The sequence below is a fragment of the Neoarius graeffei genome, chromosome 20 (assembly GCF_027579695.1).
Source record: "Neoarius graeffei isolate fNeoGra1 chromosome 20, fNeoGra1.pri, whole genome shotgun sequence".
Taxonomy (NCBI): domain Eukaryota; kingdom Metazoa; phylum Chordata; class Actinopteri; order Siluriformes; family Ariidae; genus Neoarius; species Neoarius graeffei.
The window spans coordinates 60,621,044-60,643,615 of NC_083588.1; the positions used below are offsets into that span (position 1 = coordinate 60,621,044).

The 22,572-nt window shown below is 42.6% G+C and overlaps 2 protein-coding genes across 2 annotated transcripts in view; one reads left to right on the forward strand and one right to left on the reverse strand.

The window, feature by feature from the left end:
- limd2 (LIM domain containing 2) overlaps positions 1 to 5,435 on the reverse strand; it is a 41,349-nt gene extending 35,914 nt beyond the window's left edge. Inside the window, exon 1 of the mRNA XM_060902102.1 lies at positions 5,207 to 5,435. Coding sequence (XP_060758085.1) covers positions 5,207 to 5,209 — 3 coding nt within the window. The 5' untranslated portion in view covers positions 5,210 to 5,435. The remainder of the gene's footprint in view (positions 1 to 5,206) is intronic.
- Positions 5,436 to 18,079: 12,644 nt separating this feature from the next.
- LOC132869081 (myosin-15-like) overlaps positions 18,080 to 22,572 on the forward strand; it is a 57,386-nt gene continuing 52,893 nt past the window's right edge. The window contains exons 1-3 of the mRNA XM_060902435.1: positions 18,080 to 18,236; positions 20,461 to 20,531; positions 21,210 to 21,338. Coding sequence (XP_060758418.1) covers positions 18,080 to 18,236; positions 20,461 to 20,531; positions 21,210 to 21,338 — 357 coding nt within the window. The remainder of the gene's footprint in view (positions 18,237 to 20,460; positions 20,532 to 21,209; positions 21,339 to 22,572) is intronic.

A 22,572-nucleotide genomic window follows, 5' to 3' on the forward strand; every position in this document is an offset into this window, starting at 1 on the left:
CGTCTGAAAAGATAAAGAGACTCAGTGACAACTATCACAAAAGACTTCAAGCTGTTATTGATGTTAAAGGGGGAAAATACACAGTATTAAGAATTGGGGTATGTAAACTTTTGATCAGGGTCATTTGTGTAGCTTTTGTTGTCATAATGGTTTAAAAAGAGTTAACATTTTCTTGACAATAAATGGCTTCAGCCAACCATTAACCACAAGTGAAATAAAGGTTTTTGTGTATTATCATTCAATTTCTCTTAGAAATAGCCAAGAAACAAAACATTCTGTTGGGGTATGTAAACTTTTGCCCACCACTGTACCTCTCCAATCTGGCACCATTTATTTCATATGATTTCCCCTTACCAAGCATATCTAGATAGCTAACCAAAATGGAGGACCTTCGATCAACTACGCAGGTGCTGTGGTTACAGTTTATAGATGATATCGAACCCACTGACTGAAAAAGGATGCGACTTCAAATCCTAGCTCTGTCACTGCCGAGTCACCGCTGGCGCTTAACATGACATCCAAAACTATTTTTAATCTTTTTTTTTTTTTTAATCCCCCAAGATATACTATTACATTGTCTCTAAAAGTAAGATTTTAATTTAAACAAATATTCAGATCATGTTCTTATTGTTTTTATTTTCCTCTCTCAAGATGGAGAGATGCATTATTTCACATTTATGGTTGCTCAATGTCTTATTGTTTATCATCCAAGCTAAAAGTATGCTTTCTGTGCAAATATTGTGCATACTGGCCACTTTAATAGAAACACCCATCCATCCACCCACCCACCGTTCTATGCGGCTCTCTAAATCAGCCGATCCCTCGATGCATCAAATCATGCAGATACAAATCAAGAGCTTCAGTTAAAATGCTCACAAATGTTCAAACATCAGAACAGGAAAAATTGTGATCTCAAAAAGCATGTGACTTTCTTTCACTGTGGCATGGGTGTTAGTTTGAGCATTTCGGAAACTGCTGATCTCCTGGGGTTTTCACAGACAGACAGTCTCTACACAGAATGGTGTAAAAAACAAAAAACAATGAGCGAGTAACAGTTCTGTGGGTGGAAACAAACGCCTTGAGAGATCAGAGGAAAATGGACAGATTGGTTCAAACTGCTAGGAAGGATATAGCAACTCTTTACAACCGTGGTGAGCAGAAAAGCATCTCGGCAAGCAACAGAAAATAGAACACATTGGGTTCCACTCCTGCAGCCAAGAACAGGAACCTTAGAATCAAGAACAAGTTCCTATTAAAGTAGCCGGTGAGCGTACTTGCGGTATGTATTCTGCTGGGTTGCTGTTAATAAAGCAATAGGACCCAAAAAATACAATTAATTCATACAGACTACAAAGAAACAAGATTAATCTTGCGTAACCCTTCTCGTGCACAGTTATGGGCATTTCCTGAGAGCATTACTTGTAGCCCAGGAGTAATAGGGTTATACCCGGAACAAATTAGTAACAAGCTGAAAATTTCAGAATGTGTTCAGAATACCTTTCGGAATAACATACTAAAAGTCCCCGGAAATCCCCCTTGTGCTCTCTGAGAAATTCAAGATGGCGTCCAAAATGGCCACCAAATGGAGATCTGCCCATATCTCAGGCCCAAAACAAAATATTAATGCAATTAAAAAGGTCAGAATATATGTTTTGTAGGGTAGGAGAGTAAATTCCAACATGTGTGTATTAATTACATTGTGTATTAACATTATATAATAACAATGTACACATTATTATAACAGTATATTTGTGTATAATGTGTTCGCTTGCCATGTCTGGTTAGATTGTCATTTTTGGCACTTCACCAGTTCACATTTATGAACGTGCACAGTACTATGAATGTGTGTAGGTTTCATCCAGTCCGATCCTTGAATCAAGTCTCGATCTTGAAACGCCCTGGCCCATAAATTCACATCCAAGAAGAAATAACAATGACTTATGACAAAATCGTTATGGTATCATGAAGATATCTCATACGTTTTTGAAATGGCTTCAGTTCTTAATGTTTAGGACTAATAATTACAGACTTATAATTGTAAATCTATACATGTGCTATTTAATGTACATTACCAATTATAGAGTGTGGATCTATTGGTTACTCATTCACTCCGTATATCATCCTATTCTGTTCACAAAACAACAAACAATTACTAGGGGTTGGAGCACTTATTTTCATTAATATTAAAGTAAATTGGTGGTGTAAAATGAAAAATGGCATGTTAAAAGGTCAGGTTCAGTCATTTTTAAAAGGTCATGCTGAGTTTAGTCATTTTTTGTCCAAACACACTGGCATTGCTAGTAGTAAAGACTGGCGTTAGAAACTCAAAGATTACTTTTTTTCCACCCTTAAACAAGCTTGAATAAATTCCCTACTTCATTGATGGTACAACAAAGGTCCAAGCATTACAACTGAGGCACTGAGAAGTGTTTAAGTCTACTCATTGTTTATAAGCAAGAGCTTTTATTGAGGCAGACCTTTTTGTCATGAAAGTCGCCGGAATGTTGAAGCGTACTGAAACAGCTTGCCATTGTAGTTTTAGAAGATAGAGTTCTCAAATTTAATTTCCCTTTAATATTTTATCAAAGCTTAAAGATGCACTAAATATTAAGGAAATTGATGTCTAATTGTTGTCTTACATTATGTTCATGTATGTAGGTAGCCTACTAAGCTAATCTGTCAATCATGTCAACCATCAAATTCCATGTAATTTCCACATTAATGACCTTGTAATCTTGGTTAATTTTAACAGTGTGACAATGGTGAATTTGCATTGCTTGTATGAGAGAACATATAATTTAACATTGTAATTGCATTTATATTATGTTTTATCTCTGAGATATTGAAAAATCTCCAATCGGTGGCCATTTTGGACGCCATCTTGAATTTCTCAGAGAACACAAGGTGGATTCCCGGGGACTTTTAGTATGTTATTCTTAAGGGTATTCTGAACATATTCTGAAAAATTCAGCTTGTTACTAATTTGTTCCGGGTTGGACTCAATTTTGAGCTAATGCTCTTGGGCTACAGGGAGAACATGCAAACTCCACACAGAAAGGCCCTCGCCGGCCACTGGGCTCGAACCCAGAGCCTTCTTGCTGTGAGGCGACCGTGCTAACCACTACACCACCGTGCTGCCTATCGATGAACATGTAGGAGTTATCAAAGTAGATTGGGGGGAAAAAACTAAATTACTAACATTTTAGACTTTATCAGAGTGTCGTAAGGCCACATCTCTGTTCCTGATGTTCATAACTGAGCCTGACGCTGGAAATTTGTCAGGCACTGTAAAACTGGAATCACAATCAGGCTGAATTCATGAAGATATTGCACAACGCTGTACAATTATTAATAATAATAATAATAATAATAATAAAACTACTACTACATTTATTGTTTTTTGGGGTAAGACTCAATGCTTTAAATAAAAAGATATATAGATCGATATATATATTTTTTAATTGTAATTTTTAATATATACAATTTCATCACTGTGTATTTAGCGATACAGTATTTAAAAAAAAAAAAAAAAGACTTCTTGTATGAAGAAGAAACCTTTGTCACATGAACAATTCAACCACAGTGAAATTCATCCTCTGCATTTAACCCATCTGAAGCAGTGAACACACGCACACACACCCAGAGCAGCGGGCAGCCACACTAGAGCACCCAGGGAGCAGTCAGGGGTTCGGTACCTTGCTCAAGGGCACTTCAGCCCAAGGCCGCCCCACGTTAACCTAACCAACATGTCTTTGGACTGCGGGGGAAACCGGAGCACCCGGAGGAAACCCACACGGACATGGGGAGAACATGCAAACTCCGCACAGAAAGGCCCTCGCCAGCTGCTGGGTTCGAACCCGGAACCTTCTTGATGTGAGGTAACAGCGCTAACCACTACACCACCGTGGTTTGTTTATTTAAGGGATAATGGGTTTTTATCTTTTTTTTTTTTAAACTCTCATCTCATTATCTGTAGCCGCTTTATCCTGTTCTACAGGGTCGCAGGCAAGCTGGATCCTATCCCAGCTGACTACGGGCGAAAGGCAGGGTACACCCTGGACAAGTCGCCAGGTCATCACAGAGCTGACACATAGACACAGACAACCATTCACACTCACATTCACACCTACGCTCAATTTAGAGTCACCAGTTAACCTAACCTGCATGTCTTTGGACTGTGGGGGAAACCGGAGCACCCGGAGGAAACCCACGCGGACACGGGGAGAACATGCAAACTCCGCACAGAAAGGCCCTCGCCGGCCACGGGGCTCGAACCCGGACCTTCTTGCTGTGAGGCGACAGTGACGATGGTTTTTATCCTTTTTTTTTTTTTTTTTAACTCTACTCAGACAATTCAGTTCATTTTATTTTTCATGATCTTTTCAGAAAGTAAAAAGAAAAAAAAAAGGCAGTCATTAAAACATCCAAAGAAGCAGGATATTTTGCTTATAAATAAATGTATGAATGAAAGGGTGAAATTAAAAGAATAAATTAATTTACATGCACTGACTACAAATTAAAAAAAAAAAATCTATAGACTAGGAAGTGTGTGTGTGTGTGTGTGTGTTGGGGTGAAGTCAGATGTTTTTAAAATAAAATTAAAAAAAAAAAAAAAAGTTAAAAACATGATCTCAATAAAACTTTACAGTGAAGCTGAAACCGGATGTAACATTTACATTTCCTTGCGTTGCTAAGATACCACATGTACTCCATTACTTAATGCTGTATTATTATTATTATTATTATTATTATTGGTGGGTTTTTTTTATTTTATTTTGTTTTTTTTGTAAACATAAAGCATACAGTACGGAGCTGAAACCTTTAGAAGCCATCAGGCTGTGAAAAAGCACCGCTAATAAATCTCCATCATCAAGATCATAAATATAATAAACATTAACACATGAATAAATAAGTGCAGTGAGTGAACTAGCTGTGGTTAGCTGTGTTTAGCATAAACGCCTGCAGACAGCAAAAGCGCCTCATCACAATAGAGCAGAAACAGAGATCCACGGCGGCCGAAGTCCGAATCGCGGTCACATGAGAGACAGAGTGCACTAGGTATCGCGTGCACGCCATTCAATCGAGTGCACTCGCGAAGGGAGGAAGCCGCCGTTTGGGATACGGCCCCTCCCCTTTACCTTCCTACCCGGATTCGCCGCCTGCTGTTGAATCAAAACGAGAAACGGATTGTTAGACACTCACTCACCATCTGGGTTTATCCTTCCTGATCGGTGCTGCGATTCAAAACAAAAAAAGGATGCAACAGGATCTTGTGGAGCCGTGTGTAAACCTGATTTGGTCTCGTTCCCCGCTGCTTGGCGCGCTGATGCGGGATAACCCTGAAGCAGCTGGAGTGATGAGGATGATGTTGTTGCTGAGCTTCTCTTTAGGTGCTTCGATTCCCCCCCTACACACTGCTTCCTCCTCCTGTCCTGAACGCTTTTCAAGTCTTTTTGTCCACCTCTTTATTATTCAGAAGGATGTTCACCGCCATTGGTTGGCATGTTTAAACCCCGCCCATACACCACGCCCACTTTCAAAAAAGGCGCCCTTTTTTGTTATTGTTCTTGCCAGTTAAACACATCGAAGGAAAAAAATCATCTAACCTGCCCTTTTTCAGTATAAAATAACTTTTGAAATGAAATGATGATACTTTACACAACAAACATCCATCCATCCATCTGTATCCTGTACAGGGTCACAGGCAAGCTGGAGCCTATCCCAGCTGACTACGGGCGAGAGGCGGGGTACACCCTGGACAAGTCGCCAGGTCATCACAGGGCTGACACATAGAGATAAACAACCATCCATCCATCCATCCATCCATTATCTGTAGCCGCTTATCCTGTACAGGTTCGCAGGCAAGCTGGAGCTTATCCCAGCTGACTACGGGCGAGAGGCGGGGTACACCCTGGACAAGTCACCAGGTCATCACAGGGCTGACACATAGAGATAAACAACCATCCATCCATCCATCCATCCATTATCTGTAGCCGCTTATCCTGTACAGGGTCGCAGGCGAGCTGGAGCCTATCCCAGCTGACTATGGGCGAGAGGCGGGGTACACCCTGGACAAGTCACCAGGTCATCACAGGGCTGACACAGAGATAAACAACCATCCATCCATCTATCCATCCATTATCTGTAGCCGCTTATCCTGTACAGGTTCGCAGGCAAGCTGGAGCTTATCCCAGCTTACTATGGGTGAGAGGCGGGGTACACCCTGGACAAGTCACCAGGTCATCACAGGGCTGACACATAGAGATAAACAACCATCCATCCATCCATCCATCCATCCATTATCTGTAGCACCTTATCCTGTACAGGTTCGCAGGCAAGCTGGAGCTTATCCCAGCTTACTATGGGTGAGAGGCGGGGTACACCCTGGACAAGTCACCAGGTCATCACAGGGCTGATACATAGAGATAAACAACCATCCATCCATCTATCCATCCATTATCTGTAGCCGCTTATCCTGTACAGGTTCGCAGGCAAGCTGGAGCTTATCCCAGCTGACTATGGGCGAGAGGCGGGGTACACCCTGGACAAGTCACCAGATCATCACAGGGCTGACACATAGAGATAAACAACCATCCATCCATCCATCCATCCATCCATCCATTATCTGTAGCACCTTATCCTGTACAGGTTCGCAGGCAAGCTGGAGCTTATCCCAGCTTACTATGGGTGAGAGGCGGGGTACACCCTGGACAAGTCACCAGGTCATCACAGGGCTGACATATAGAGATAAACAACCATCCATCCATCTATCCATCCATCCATCCATCCATCCATCCATCCATCCATTATCTGTAGCCGCTTATCCTGTACAGGTTCGCAGGCAAGCTGGAGCCTATCCCAGCTGACTATGGGCGAGAGGCGGGGTACACCCTGGACAAGTCACCAGGTCATCACAGGGCTGACACATAGAGATAAACAATCATCCATCCATCCATCCATCCATCCATCCATCCATCCATTATCTGTAGCCGCTTATCCTGTACAGGTTTGCAGGCAAGCTGGAGCTTATCCCAGCTGACTATGGGTGAGAGGCGGGGTACACCCTGGACAAGTCGCCAGGTCATCACAGGGCTGACACATAGAGATAAACAACCATCCATCCATCTATCCATCCATTATCTGTAGCCGCTTATCCTGTACAGGTTCGCAGGCAAGCTGGAGCCTATCCCAGCTGACTATGGGCGAGAGGCGGGGTACACCCTGGACAAGTCACCAGGTCATCACAGGGCTGACACATAGAGATAAACAATCATCCATCCATCCATCCATCCATCCATCCATCCATCCATCCATCCATCCATCCATTATCTGTAGCCGCTTATCCTGTACAGGGTTGCAGGCGAGCTGGAGCCTATCCCAGCTGACTATGGGTGAAAGGCGGGGTACACCCTGGACAAGTCGCCAGGTCATCACAGGGCTGACACATAGACACAGACAACCATTCACACTCACATTCACACATACGGTCAATTTAGAGTCACCAGTTAACCTAACCTGCATGTCTTTGGACTGTAGGGGAAACCGGAGCACCCGGAGGAAACCCACGCAGACACGAGGAGAACATGCAAACTCCGCACAGAAAGGCCCTCGCCGGCCACGGGGCTCGAACCCAGGACCTTCTTGCTGTGAGGTGACTACACCACCGTGCCGCCCCCACATAACGAAGTGAAATGTTATTTGCTTGTGTATTATGTAAATTGGAATTTCAAGTACGCAAAAAAAACATACTTGCGGCGCCACTCAACAAGAATGTACAGTAACCTGATGATGAAGCTTGTTGACCACGGCCATTGATGAATTATTGTTCATCTGCCTGACGTCATGTGAAGTACACCGTTAGTCTCTTCATGTAGACTCTTCCGCTGATTCACAACCACTGTGCTGTTTCCCACAGTTTCACCGTAACCCCGACAGGGTGGCTTCCAGGTGCTATGCCTTGCCAAAGGGCAACCTGTGTTTTGTCCAGGACTGCTTATTAGTTATTCGCAGCTAACCTCTATATCTGGCGGCCGTTCTCCTATCCGCAACCTGGGGACCAGGTGGATGGGAACTGTCTCTCCACACCACATATGGACAGAGATCAATGGAAAAGTTGTATCTTGTTAGATGGGCATCCTGGCGGATGAGATAGATAGATAGATAGATAGATAGATAGATAGATAGATAGATAGATAGATAGATAGATAGATAAAATAAAGCCATCTTGAAGGACATTTCAAGTGCTCTTAGGGGCCCTGTGGTGGCCAAGGGGCCCTAAGCAGGTGATTAGTTCACATGCACATCAGGTCGGTCCTGCTCCACAGCGAACGATTTCCGATTTAGCTTCCTACCTAAGGTTAGTGAGGAATTCGATTAATCTTGATCACTTTATGTACTTGCCAACCCGCAAAGAATGAAAAGCAGTAGATCAGATTGTGTGATGCTGTGGCAGCCTTCTAGGGGGTTCCGGGGGCATGCTCCCCCCCAACATTTTGGGGAAAAAAACGGTGTAAAATGGTTAATTCGCCTGCATTCTGAGTGCCATGTTTGAAGAAAATTGATTGAGAAATTAGAACAACGTTCTTTACAAAATTCATGCTTCTCACTTCGCCTCGATGCTTTGATGCTGGATGATTTGATGATTAAGTCGCCTTGAACTTGTTGTCATAGCAAATCTTTTTTTTCTTTGGAGCTTTTATTGTTCGCAATCACCAGACCGTGTTTGGTTTTTACAAATACTGGTGCAATTTGTTGTAACATGTCAGCTCATTGCTGATTGGATAGAACCATAACGAGAACCAATGGAATGGCGTGATAGAGCGATATAATTTCGATTTGACATCATTATCATTATCGGGCCGTTCCATTGGCTCTCAGCTTCACTTAAAGCTAGACTACCTTTCAGATTTTTCAAGTGTAGGTCAAAAAAATAATTTTCCCTGACACCCAATTATTTTTGTTTAGTGGACTGAAAGCTACTGAATTCAAATCACAGACTTCCGATTTTATTATTATTATTATTTTTTTTAAATAGAACAATTAATTAATTTAGGGCCACATGGCCCTGAATTCTCTGCTATTTTTTCCTGCTTCACCATGACCCAATTCAAGATACTACGTCATGCATCATGTGGTGGGCTTTCCCCATTCATGCAAAGCATTATGGGATACAAATTTGAAACAGGAGAGAAAAATGGAGGACGTGAGTGTGCGAATGAAACGTGAAAGAGCGACTACAGTAACGGAAAACAAGAAGAAAAGACGTTATGTTATATATGAAGGAAAGGAAACGCAGGACCAAACTAATAAATATCGGCGCTCAGCGAGCACCTCGGTGTGATCAGCTGTTCGTTTAGCGACAGAATGATGGAACTGTCAGTGCACGCTCAAAGATAAACCTGCGCATGCGCACACACACGGACTTCCTCTGTCTGCTTGACTGTGCGAAGCGAGCGATTTCATGCACATTATTTGCTTTAATCCCCTCAAATTAAATAATTTCCCAGCCACAGAATGGCCTGATATTTTGTGAGATATTACAGAAATAAACATATATCACAATAACCACATTTCAGACAGAACTAAATTTCACTGATTTTATGAAATCGAAAGGCCGTCTAGCTTTAATATGACTATTTGACGCGGTATACTTGTATCCCCCGGGCTGAAAACAGCTGAAGCGAGATCAGAAGAGCGAATCCAAGAGTGTTCGCGGATTATTTTGTAACGCGGTAGTTTTTAGAACTAAAAGCGGTAGGCGGGATTCACGTGACAAAAGCAGTAGACTAACATATAAATCGGTAGAGTTGGCAAGTAAGACTTTATAAAAATCCACCCTATTTTGCAAACCACAGAAGTAATTAATAGCACCTATTTCCACTTTTTAAACAGATTTTTACACTTGCTCATAAATGTGCTGCAGTAGCAAAAGTCTTGCTGCTATTTGTGATCATGCTGCCATGATTATTATTATTACTCATATTTTTTACTGTTATGAAGACCTGTGTTGGGGAAGACATGAACAGCTAACTCCTGTCTGCAGTCACGCAGGCTTCTTTCATAAAAATGATTCCTTAAAGGAACAGTCCACCGTACTTCCATAATGAAATATGCTCTTATCTGAATTGAGACGAGCTGCTCCGTACCTCTCCGAGCTTTGCGCGACCTCCCAGTCAGTCAGACGCAGTCAGACGCGCTTTCACTCCTGTTAGCAATGTAGCTAGGCTCAGTATGGCCAATGGTATTTTTTGGGGCTGTAGTTAGATGCGACCAAACTCTTCTGCGTTTTTCCTGTTTACATAGGTTTATATGACCAGTGACATGAAACAAGTTCAGTTACACAAATTGAAACGTAGCGATTTTCTATGCTATGAAAGTCCGCACTATAATGACAGGCGTACTAACACCTTCTGCGCGCTTCGGCAGCGCATTGATACGGAGCTCAGATATCAATGCGCTGCCGAAGCGCGGTAATGTCAGCACCGTGCCGCCTTTTCACAAATCTATTACTATCAATGTTAAATATGAGACTTTATATGGCAGGCGGCATGGTGGTGTAGTGGTTAGCGCTGTCGCCTCACAGCAAGAAGGTCCGGGTTCGAGCCCCGTGGCCGGCGAGGGCCTTTCTGTGCGGAGTTTGCATGTTCTCCCCGTGTCCACGTGGGTTTCCTCCGGGTGCTCCGGTTTCCCCCACAGTCCAAAGACATGCAGGTTAGGTTAACTGGTGACTCTAAATTGACCGTAGGTGTGAATGTGAGTGTGAATGGTTGTCTGTGTCTATGTGTCAGCCCTGTGATGACCTGGCAACTTGTCCAGGGTGTACCCCGCCTTTCGCCCGTAGTCAGCTGGGATAGGCTTCAGCTTGCCCGCGACCCTGTAGAACAGGATAAAGCGGCTAGAGATAATGAGATGAGATGAGACTTTACTGTATATGGCAATGTCACTAGATGCTGTAATGAATACAAACTAGTCAACTGAAATAAATGGAAATGGCTAACCAGATGTCTCAGACACAAACTTTCAAACAGACAGTGTCCATCAGAACAATGAAAATAAGCTTTGTGTGTGTAGATGTCCTGGCAGTGGCTAAGTGAAGCCATAAATGTCTCTGTGGCCCTCTAGTGGCTGGCTCCAGGACCATTTTTAATCCCACCTTTTCCCATGCTGAGTGAGTAGAGACTGAGCCAGACTTTCATTGTAAGTTTAAGTAGAACTACAGACAAAATTTCATTCTGATAATAATTCTGTAGTGTTTGCAAGTTCAGTTGATAATGATACATGATATAGCTAAATGTTTTTCGACATGTGACCATCCATCCATCCATCCATCCATCCATCCATCCATCCATCATGTGTAGCCGCTTATCCTGTTCTACAGGGTCACGGGCGAGCTGCAGCCTATCCCAGCTGACTATGGGCGAGAGGCAGGGTACACCCTGGACAAGTCGCCAGGTTATCACAGGGCCGATACATAGAGACAAACAACCATTCACACCTACAGTCAATTTAGAGCCACAATTAGCCTAACCTGCATCTGGGGGGAAACCTGCACAGACACGGGGAGAACATGCAAACTCCATGCAGAAGGGCCCTCACCAGCCACTGGGCTCAAACCCAGAACTTTCTTGCTGTGAGGCGACAGTGCTAACCACTACACCACCGTGCCGCCGGACATGTGACCATCACACCCATAGTTCTTACACAAACTGTTGCCACAAAGTTGAAAGGACACAGTTGTACAGAATATCTGTGTGTTCTGTAGCTGTAAAATTTCCCTTCACTCGAACTAACAGGCCCAAACCTGTTCCAGAATGACAATCTTTTTATAATTTCTTTTTAAATATGATCAACTTCATTTACTGTTTACTGGAAATCAACAGGGCGGCACGGTGGTGTAGTGGTTAGCGCTGTCGCCTCACAGCAAGAAGGTCCGAGTTCAAGCCCCGTAGCCGGACAGGGCCTTTCTGTGTGGAGTTTGCATGTTCTCCCCGTGTCCGCGTGGGTTTCCTCTGGGTGCTCTGGTTTCCCCCACAGTCCAAAGACATGCAGGTTAGGTTAACTGGTGACTCTAAATTGACCGTAGGTGTGAATGTGAGTGTGAATGGTTGTCTGTGTCTATGTGTCAGCCCTGTGATGACCTGGCGACTTGTCCAGGGTGTACCCCGCCTTTCGCCTGTAGTCAGCTGAGATAGGCTCCAGCTTGCCTGCGACCCTGTAGAACAGGATAAGCGGTTATGGATAATGGATGGATGGATGGATGGATGGATGGATGGATGGATGGAAATCAACATGATTGGCTTTAAATCAAAATACAATCAACACAAAACAAATCACTGTATATGTGATTACGTGTGGGTGAATGGTTGATTTTTGTGGGGGTGTTTGTGTTTTAATTATAATGTACAGTATTCAATACATTTTATCATCATGGATACATTCAGAAAGATTACTGCAGATTTTATTATTATTATTATTATTATTATTATTATTATCTCATCTCATTATCTCTAGCCACTTTATCCTGTTCTACAGGGTTGCAGGCAAGCTGGAGCCTATGACAGAACAATTCTGGTTTCCACAGAGATGGAGACAGCATGTAGGTGTCAGGGTGCAGGCACTTACAGACGCAGGTGCAGTGGAGATCAGGTGCATCACAAACTGGAAGCCAAATCCAAATTGGTATCGGAGTGTTTGCTGAGCTTATATAGCAGGGTGACTACTGGGAAGGTGGGAAACAGGTGTGCTCCTAATACTCTGGAGAGGCGGAGCTCTGTGGCGCTTGGGAGATGTATGGTGCGTTCATGTGCTATGCGAATTATGGTAAATACCAAACGCCGACATGGAAAGCACACATGAACGCCCCCTCTTGTGGTATTTTCCACTGGGCAACTCGTAGAAAATTTTGATACACGAGTTGCCGAGATGAGATGAACTTTAACCTTTTCAACATGGCGGCGAGCGGTACAAGACTAGCTTATGAACCAAGAAAGAAGTGGTTTTCACCTACGGAAAGCTGACTCTCACCTTTTAAACGAGTCATGTTATGTGTATTATATTATTTATAATATGTATATTATATCCTAATACAAAATATTCTGTGGCTGTCCAAAGAACGCCAACAATGATCTAGATACTGGCTACTCTCATTGTGGCTACAGCCAACTTTCCAAAAACTGCGTGGCATTCAATGTGTTAAGAAAATCTCTACTTGTCATGATCAGGAAATATTCAGCATTATTTACCTTTTGACTTCTGATAACTCATATTCCTGCTGCAGCTGATGAACAAGGCAATCTATAATTGTTTTAGCCAAATAACAGGCCTGATTCTGAATCTGGTCCACCATCTTTAATTTGTCAACAACAACAAAAGCGTGTGAACACAACACACTGGTAAATACCACTTCCCAACTGGAAAATATCATCTTCCCATAGCACATGAACGCAGCAGTAGTCCGGAGCGACCATGTTTGGATGCTGCTCTGAACTTAGATTTTCAACGCTCTTACTGACAGTGGGTCAGGGTCCACAAAAGTAATGTCATTTCCTGTTGCCCAGATGCATGTGAACCCTCATATGCTGTTCCAGATCAGCAATAAAAAATAAGCAAATACATTCTATTGCACAAAATGAAAAATGAAATGAAACTAATCGTGCAAATGATGGATGGAACAGAGAGTTCATCTCATCTCATCTCATCTCATTGTCTGTAGCCGCTTTATCCTGTTCTACAGGGTCGCAAGCAAGCTGGAGCCTATCCCAGCTGACTATGGGCGAAAGGCGGGGTACACCCTGGACAAGTCGCCAGGTCATCACAGGGCTGACACATAGACACAGACAACCATTCACACTCACATTCACACCTACGCTCAATTTAGAGTCACCAGTTAACCTAACCTGCATGTCTTTGGACTGTGGGGGAAACCGGAGCACCCAGAGGAAACCCACGCGGACACGGGGAGAACATGCAAACTCCGCACAGAAAGGCCCTCGCCGGCCACGGGGCTCGAACCCGGACCTTCTTGCTGTGAGGCGACATCGCTAACCACTACACCACCGTGCCGCCAGAACAGAGAGTTACATGTCGATATTACAAATTAACCATTCACAAACAGATTGATACTTCGTGCTCTAAAATCTTTTTTTTACATGAGCTGGTGCTGGGTAGATTAACAGAGAGTGTCTGTGGCATTTTTCCCCTGTTCAAATGAATGGAGTTTCAGGAGAAAAACTTAGCGTCATGTCACTGTAACCAGAGGTGGACAGTAATCAAGTACTTTTACTTGAGTACTGTACTTAAGTACATTTTTTGAGTATCTGTACTTTACTTGAGTATTAAATTTTTTTGGCAACTTATGACTTTAACTTCACTACATTTGAAAGACAAATGTCGCACTCCAAATCTTTAATCCTTTGAGAAAACTGAAACATGAGTTCTAGGTACTGTATGGCCATAGGTGTGTGCATTCCCCAGAAGAACCGCCTCCTCTTATCCTGGCCATCAACTGATTGTGTTCAAATAACGCTGCTGAGAAATCATCCATCCATCCATCCATCCATCCATCCATCCATCCATTATCTGTAGCCGCTTTATCCTGTCCTACAGGGTCGCAGGCAAGCTGGAGCCTATCCCAGCTGACTATGGGTGAGAGGCGGGGTACACCCTGGACAAGTCACCAGGTCTGATACATAGACACAGACAACCATTCACACTCACATTCACACCTACGGTCAATTTAGAGTCACCAGTTGACCTAACCTGCATGTCTTTGGACTGTGGGGGAAACCGGAGCATCCGGAGGAAACCCACGCGGACACGGGGAGAACATGCAAACTCCACACAGAAAGGCCCTCGCCGGCCACTGCGCTCGAACCCAGACCTTCTTGCTGTGAGGCGGCAGCGCTAACCACTACACCACCGTGCCGCCCCTGAGAAATCACTGAACTTGATTTTATCCAGTCTATGGACGTGACGTGACCCTAGTGATTACTGATAGGCCGTCTCAGTATCACCTGTGAAAAAAACCAGTTACGCTTTAGAAAAATAAATATCCATGTTCAAAACTGCTTCATAGTAACGAGTAACGAGGACCTTGATAGAAATGTAGTGGAGTGAAAAGTACGATATTTGCCTTTCAAATGTAGTGACATTAAAGTCATAAGTTTCCAAAAAAAATAATACTCAAGTACAGATACTCAAAAAGTGTACTTAACTACAGTACTCAAGTAAATGTATTTCATTACCGTCCATCTTTGAAAACTAGTTGCAGCCTGCCGTCTGACCTGGGCATAAGGAAAACAGTAAGTGTGCTTGCTTAGCACAAAGCAGCGTGAAGCACACTATTGTTCTTCTTAAGTTTACTTTATTATCTCATCTCATTATCTCTCGGCGCTTTATCCTGTTCTACAGGGTCGCAGGCAAGCTGGAGCCTATCCCAGCTGACTACGTAGTGCAGCGGTTAATTGCATATTTCATAAGAATCCTTCAAATGGTGACACAAGCATGAAATTCTCCACAAATATGCTTTAATGTCCTCTCTTTTAGAAAAGGGTCCTGGCCACGCCAAAAAGTCAAGATGGCCGCCATTTTCCAAGATGGCTGCCCGAATGTGACAATTTTTTGTTATTTTCCCTCTTTTCTTAATTTAATTTTCCAAGTGAACCATGTTTATGCTCTTATATGCTAATTTTACAGATTTTGTTGTCTCTGATATAAATTTAAGAAGGTTAGCCTTCAATGTGGTGCCCAAAATGGCTGCTACTCCTTGAAAATTATGATTTATCCATTGTAAATTGAGCATATTTAACACACACATGCAATCGTTTCTGGATGTGGATCTTGGTTGGTGTGGTGCAGATCCCATTCAACCGTTTTTTATAAACTACAGTTGTGACTGTGATTGCAATTAAAAAAAAAAAAAAAGAGTGATTGTCAGCACACAACCAGGGCACACTGGTGTCAATCACTGCTGTGTAACTCGGCATGGGGTTCAGTGTCAACTGATCTAGCTTTACTAACACTGCAGTATTAGACTAGTTGTAGTAGTATATGCATAGTTTAGTGTCCCAAATGCTTTCTAACAGCCCCATATCATGTAGCTACTAAACTGTAGTTTTTTAGTTATTAGATACTAGTTAGAGAATTGACAGGATGTGCCAGCGCGGGAGAGCCGAGCCAAGGGTAAGGGGGCTATGCATGTCTCACCAAATGTTCATGTACTTACCCGGATGGTGTACAGATCACACGGGACTTAAATGGCACTGGATGAATGATCGGGCTAAGTGTAGGGCAACCGAACCTAGTTGAATCCCATACAGTAATGTGTGCACAATTTGATTAGGGTGGTAAAAGGATAGCCCCTCGGCCTTAATCAAGAGACATCATGGCAGAAGCGAATGTGATATCTGCCAATCGGAAAACAAATTGGAGCTTGTGTTGCCTTTGCCAGAAGGACAAAAGAGGTGAAAGCCTGACATCCACTCCGAGTCATCATGCCCCAGAACATGATGGATACAAAATGCTGGCAAGGAACATTCCCATGTTCAGTGAAATCAATGACATGCCATTGAGAATAGATCCAAAGAGGCTGGATGAAGGTGATGGCATAGAAGCTTATTGTGACTTCCTACAGCCTAAAGGTTTTTTATATAGTTGCAAATAAGTTAGAGTTAAGTTAGTCATAAGTGTTTAGAGTTAGAGTTAAGTGTTAAGTGTTAGAGTTAAGTCTTAGAGTTAAGTGTTGTTAAGTGTTAGAGTTAAGTGTTAGAGTTAAGTGTTGTTAAGTGTTAGAGTTAAGTGTGTTTTAGAGTTAAGTGTTAGAGTTAAGTGTTAGAGTTAAGTTAGTCATAAGTGTTTTATAGTTATAAGATATGTATAAGATTGTGTAACAGTATTACTAATGTAGATATTAAGATAACACTAGAGGGCAGTAACAGATACGAGATAAGATAACATAGAAGTTATAGATGTCACTGTAAGTAAAACAAATCGAATCCTGTTGCTTTCTTTTCAATGCAGTTCAATGCAATTAATTTTTTTTTGTTGGATATCTTCGCTGATTGCGCATAATAGAACAACATTTTCTTCTCTTCTTTATTTTCTCTGGGGCTGGAGCCAGGTTCGCCTGGTTTGGTGGCCCCATGATAACTGGGCTGTGCCCAGTGCCACTGCTGGCCTGTGGCTGGATACGGAGCAGGCAGAGCTGGGCTCTCCTAGCTCCGATAGTTTAGGTTGGACTTGGAGGTCTTCTTTGTTTAAATCTTGAATGACATGGTAGATTGTGGGAAACAGTTCATGATCACAATCCCATGATTTAAAGTTCATTTAAATGGAAAAAGCATGTTTATTTCAACAGATATATGGTCTCGGTGTGAGATTGCCAGATACTGATGGCGGCCATCTTGAAAAAAGGTCGCCATCTTGAATTTTCACGTGGCCAGGATCCTAATCTGAAAGAGTATATCCAGGAGGGTATCTGTGCAAAATTTCATGCTTGTGTCACCATTTGAAGGATTTTTTTAGTTATCTGCTCCACTAACGGGCGAAAGGCGGGGTACACCCTGGACAAGTCGCCAGGTCATCACAGGGCTGACACATAGACACAGACAACCATTCACACTCACATTCACACCTACGCTCAATTTAGAGTCACCAGTTAACCTAACCTGCATGTCTTTGGACTGTGGAGGAAACCGGAGCACCCGGAGGAAACCCACGCGGACACGGGGAGAACATGCAAACTCCAGGAAATACTTTTCTTGGGGCAAATTTGATCGGATCCGACATTTGAACACATAAACCAATTGAACGCCATGTGCGTGGCAATATGGCGGCCAGATGGCTTCACTCGTCTCTACAGCGCTGATTGGACAATCAGCTCTCCAGATGTTTCACGGAGAGATTAGTGAGCGCAGCGTGCTGTGACGTCATCGAGTGGAGAAAAAAAAAAGAAGGCGGAGCTTCCAGAAACTCGCCGAACTTTAAGGTGCTTATTGAAGTTACTGTTGATCAGAGGAGACACTAGATGGCGCTGTTTTTAGGGTTAATGGATTTACAGTCTTGGAAATGGATGGGTGGATTAATGATTGCAGCTTGCGCTCGTGTCGCGGGTCTTCCACTGCGCCCCCTGCTGTACACCGCCGGAACTGCAGCCGCCGCATCCACCCTTTACTGTTATATGAAACCAAGTGATGGAGAGAAAGCAACAGCGGACCCCGAGGGCCCACCTGCACTCGAAGGTACAACCATCTCTCAGTCCTGCTGTAACCATGCGGTGATAAGTTCACTCCTGTCCTTAAAAAAGTCATTATTGAGTAGATTTGTTCAGTCCTGGAGCTCAGAAGCTTCACTGATGAGTGAAATCTCTCTCTCTCTCTCTCTCTCTCTCTCTCTCTCTCTCTCTCTCATGGTAAAACATCATTCTTTTATTCTTGTATTTTATTATGGAATGGTTTACCATCAAATGTCAAAAGTGCTTGGAGTAAATCTCAGTTCAAATTTGTAGTCAAAAAGTCTTTATTTGAAAGTCTTACACAAGAATCTAGTCATTTTGTATTTTATTCATGTAATTTTCCACTTTTTATACATTTCTCTCTACTTACCTATTGATAACTATTTTTTTTATTGGTGCTATTGAACTATGTTACATGTATTTTTTTTTATAATGGACCACAATGGAAATAAGTACATGCACTTTCTTGTATCATCCATGTATTATTATGTTATTTGCACAAACATTTTAATATTGAATAAACAAATTTAAAAAAATCACTGGAAAAAATTAATTTGCATAATTTTGGGGAATTTTTATCAGGAAAATATTAAATAACTTCACTCTTATGCAGTGCAACATGATCACATTCACTTCAACCACAAAGGGTTGAAGAATCAGAATCAGAATCAGGTTTATTTGGACAAAATTGACACACACAAGGAATTTGGTTCCAGCAGTTGGTGTCTTTATAGCCATACAGAAAAAGAAGAAAAATGTATATACAGTATGTATATGTAATGTACAATATACTCAAGATAAATATATTATTTACCAGCTTAAGGTTGGTCCGTATCGTGAAATACCGTGACCGAGGTCTTGAAAATACTGAACGAGACCTGAATACTGAATTTTTTTCTTTACCAAATTCTAACAGAAAATGAGAGCGCCCGAAAGAGAAACCATATTTAGAACAAACCTGCTACAAGCTCGTCAAAAACCTGTTTGACAAGCTACGTCAGCTCGGAATTTTCCAAAAAGAAAACTTGATCTAGATCACTTCCCTAATCTAGGCGACAAAAATATTGACAAAAAATTGCTACTATGTTTGTTGTTGTTGTGAACGAGCGAGTCACCAAAGGTCCGTAACCGGGGTCCGGATCGTAGGATTCTGGACCGCTCACAAGCCAATCAGAGCTCACGATTTGATGGAAACCGGACCACGAAAAAAATAAATAGAGGATATTTCACGGCGCTGTGAAGACATGAAGTTTATCTTCGAGTGGTGAACATATTTCACGAGTGAGCGCAGTGAACAAGTGAAATATTTTTCAACACGAGAAGATAAACTTCATATCTTCATGCCACCCTGTAATGTTCTTTATACCGTATTATATGGACGCATCCACACAAGAAAAAAAGAAAAAACAATGCAAGTTAATAAAAATAATTTTGAACTGGTCCACCGATTTTGACGCTACGCATTTGGTCAGCGGGAAAACATTGGAAGTGACATCATTGATATCCTCAGGAGTGAAGATATTTGAAAATATGTTGCTCAATGTCCCGGATGTAGTTTGTATTGAAAAATACAAGTGGCACATTTCCCAGTAAAACACTCGTGCCTATATAATAAATATGCAATCTGCAATATTGACAATATAGACAGTACACAATATACAGACACTGTGCAAGTTATTTACAGACAAGCCACAATATACAAAAAACTCTACACATAAGACAATGTACATAGAGTGCGGTGTTGTAGTCCAGTTTATTTTAGCAAGGATGCCATGTCCTGCCCTCCAGAACTTAAGCCCTGCCCTCAAATACCAACGCCATGCCCAAATTTATATGCGCCATAGTCATAAAAGCATCCTTGACATACATTCTGCCACAGAAATAAAGTATGCCCTCATGAGTGCGAACGAATGATGCCGACTTCCAGTGGAAGTAACATGTGTTTCCAATCAGTCATGCTCTGTCTTATTAGCGGATCTCCCCACTATTTAAAAAAAAAATAACGTAGGATTATTTGCCAACACATTTTATGGAAAATATTCAGTTTCCGTTTTGCCTTCACAAATTTCCAAGATGATATGCTGGCGGAAGAATAAAACTCTTGAGACCCTATGGTTTTGGCGAGATTTCCCAACACCCCGTATCAAAAGTTGGAAGTACTGCTTTTCTGGGATTCAAAACATAAATAGGCTAATATATGATGAATGATGGATTTTTTTTTTTTCAATCAGACCCAGTGTGTGACCAGGCCACAGAACCTGCTCTGGTCCAACCCGAGGAGGTTCCTCAGGACCAGGTCACGGTAAGTTTGTTGTGCTCCTGACTTTAATCCTACAGTGTACATTTACAGTCTCTTACTAACAGCAGAACTGCAGGTAAATATTTGCAGCATTCATTCATACTGTAATGTTTCTTTACAGTAATGGGACGTTGTACTGCATTTTTAAATAGATGGCGAATCTCAGCCCCGCCACTCAACAGAACATTAAAGTTGTTTATTGTTCAATTTTTTTGATGATCAAGTTAATAATTTTAGGTCAGCTAGCAAAATGTGTTCTGAATGCTTTTAGTTTTTTGAAAGTTTTTAGAGAACCTTTATAAATGTTCCTGGGTCAATATTACCACAGAGTGCCTTTCAGCCCTTACAATACTCAGATATTTTGGTCTTCATTTCCCATTCCATTTATGTCTTATCATAAATAGTTGATACTCAAGGTGTAGAAATATATATTATGTCTATATCCTACACATATTTTCAGACAATCATGAGCCAGTCTTGAGACAGGAAAGCAATGCATTAAAATTTCAACAGAAGTCTGATGAATGCAAGGATTCTGTGTCATACATTGTATATTGGAGGCTGTATGGCCCTTTAGGTAAATCAGAGAGCTGCAAATAAACATGATGTTTAGACTGAATGCTGGTGTTCAGGAGCGCTGCGATCACCTAAAGACAACAGTATTTGTATGGTGAATTTCAGGATTCTGTGACCGAGGCTGAGAAGAAGCTTGAGAAGATTGTGGTGTCCTTTATTCAGCTGGAGGACAGAGTGAGGGAGCTGGAGGAACTGCTGTCTGAGGCACGCAGAGATTGTGACATGAAAAGCAAGGTAGATCAGATCAGACTCTGATTTAACAAGTACTTTTCAAAATACTATGAGCACCGTATGATGGGAGTTATTGAGAATAGGAAATATCTGTACATTGGAGTTTGAGGCTAACTATTACACACACACCATTAATCAAGAACAGGTGCAGTGACTTTGCTACTCACCTTCCCTGGCCCCGCCCTCCATTCACAAACCAATGTTTGGCCACGCCCCCACTGCCACATAGCCCCACCGCCCAACTAAGGCTGGGGAGCCGTCCCGCCTGCAGTGGACTACCCCCCGATGGGACAGAAAGTCCGCCACCACCATCTGCACCCCTGGCCTGTGGACCACCTCAAATTTTAAAGGCTGGAGGGTGAGATACCAACAGGTGATCCGCACATTGGTATCCTTCATGCAGCGGAGCCACTGGAGTGGCACGTGGTCCGAACAGAGGGTGAAAGGGTGCCCCAGCAGGTAGTACCAGAGGGTGAGGACCACCCACTTGATGGCCAGGCACTCCTTCTTGATGGTGCTGTACTTACTTTCACGTATCGAGAGCTTGCGACTGATGTACAGCACTGGATGTTCCTCACCTTCCACCTTCCGTGACAAAACGACCCCCAGCCCTCTGTCTGACATGTCCATCTGTAAAATAAAAGGGAGAGAGAAGTCAGGGGAGTGTAAAAGTGGCCCCCCACACGGTGCAGCTTTTACCTTGGTGAAGGCCTGTTGGCACTGCTCCATCCACTGGACTGGATCTGGTGCTCTCTTTTTAGTGAGATCAGTCAGCGGGCTGGTGACATCCAAATAGTAAGGTATGAACCTGCGAAAGTAGCCAGCCAGCCCCAGGAAATGTCTCACCCCCTTTTTGGTCTTGGTACTCAGCCGAAGAATTTAATTCAGAAGTTTGTAAGCGAAGATGCACATAATTGTGATAAATGGCTTGAGCCCCTGTTATTCGCAGTACAAGAGGTTCCACAAGCCTCCACGAGATTCTCCTCATTCGAATTATTATGTGGGCATAAGCTTCACAGCATTTTGAATGTGCTGCAGAAAAAGTGGGAGGAGGGACCTTCAAATAACAAAGAAGAAATTCAGTACATTCTCGACCTGTGTGCAAAGCTCCACACACTCATTCACTTAACCCAGGACAATTTACGGCAGGCAAAAAAATGTCAAGCCTGGCTGTACAACAGGGGTGCGCATCTTAGAGGGTTCACACCAGGAGATAAAGTACCCATATTATTGCCCA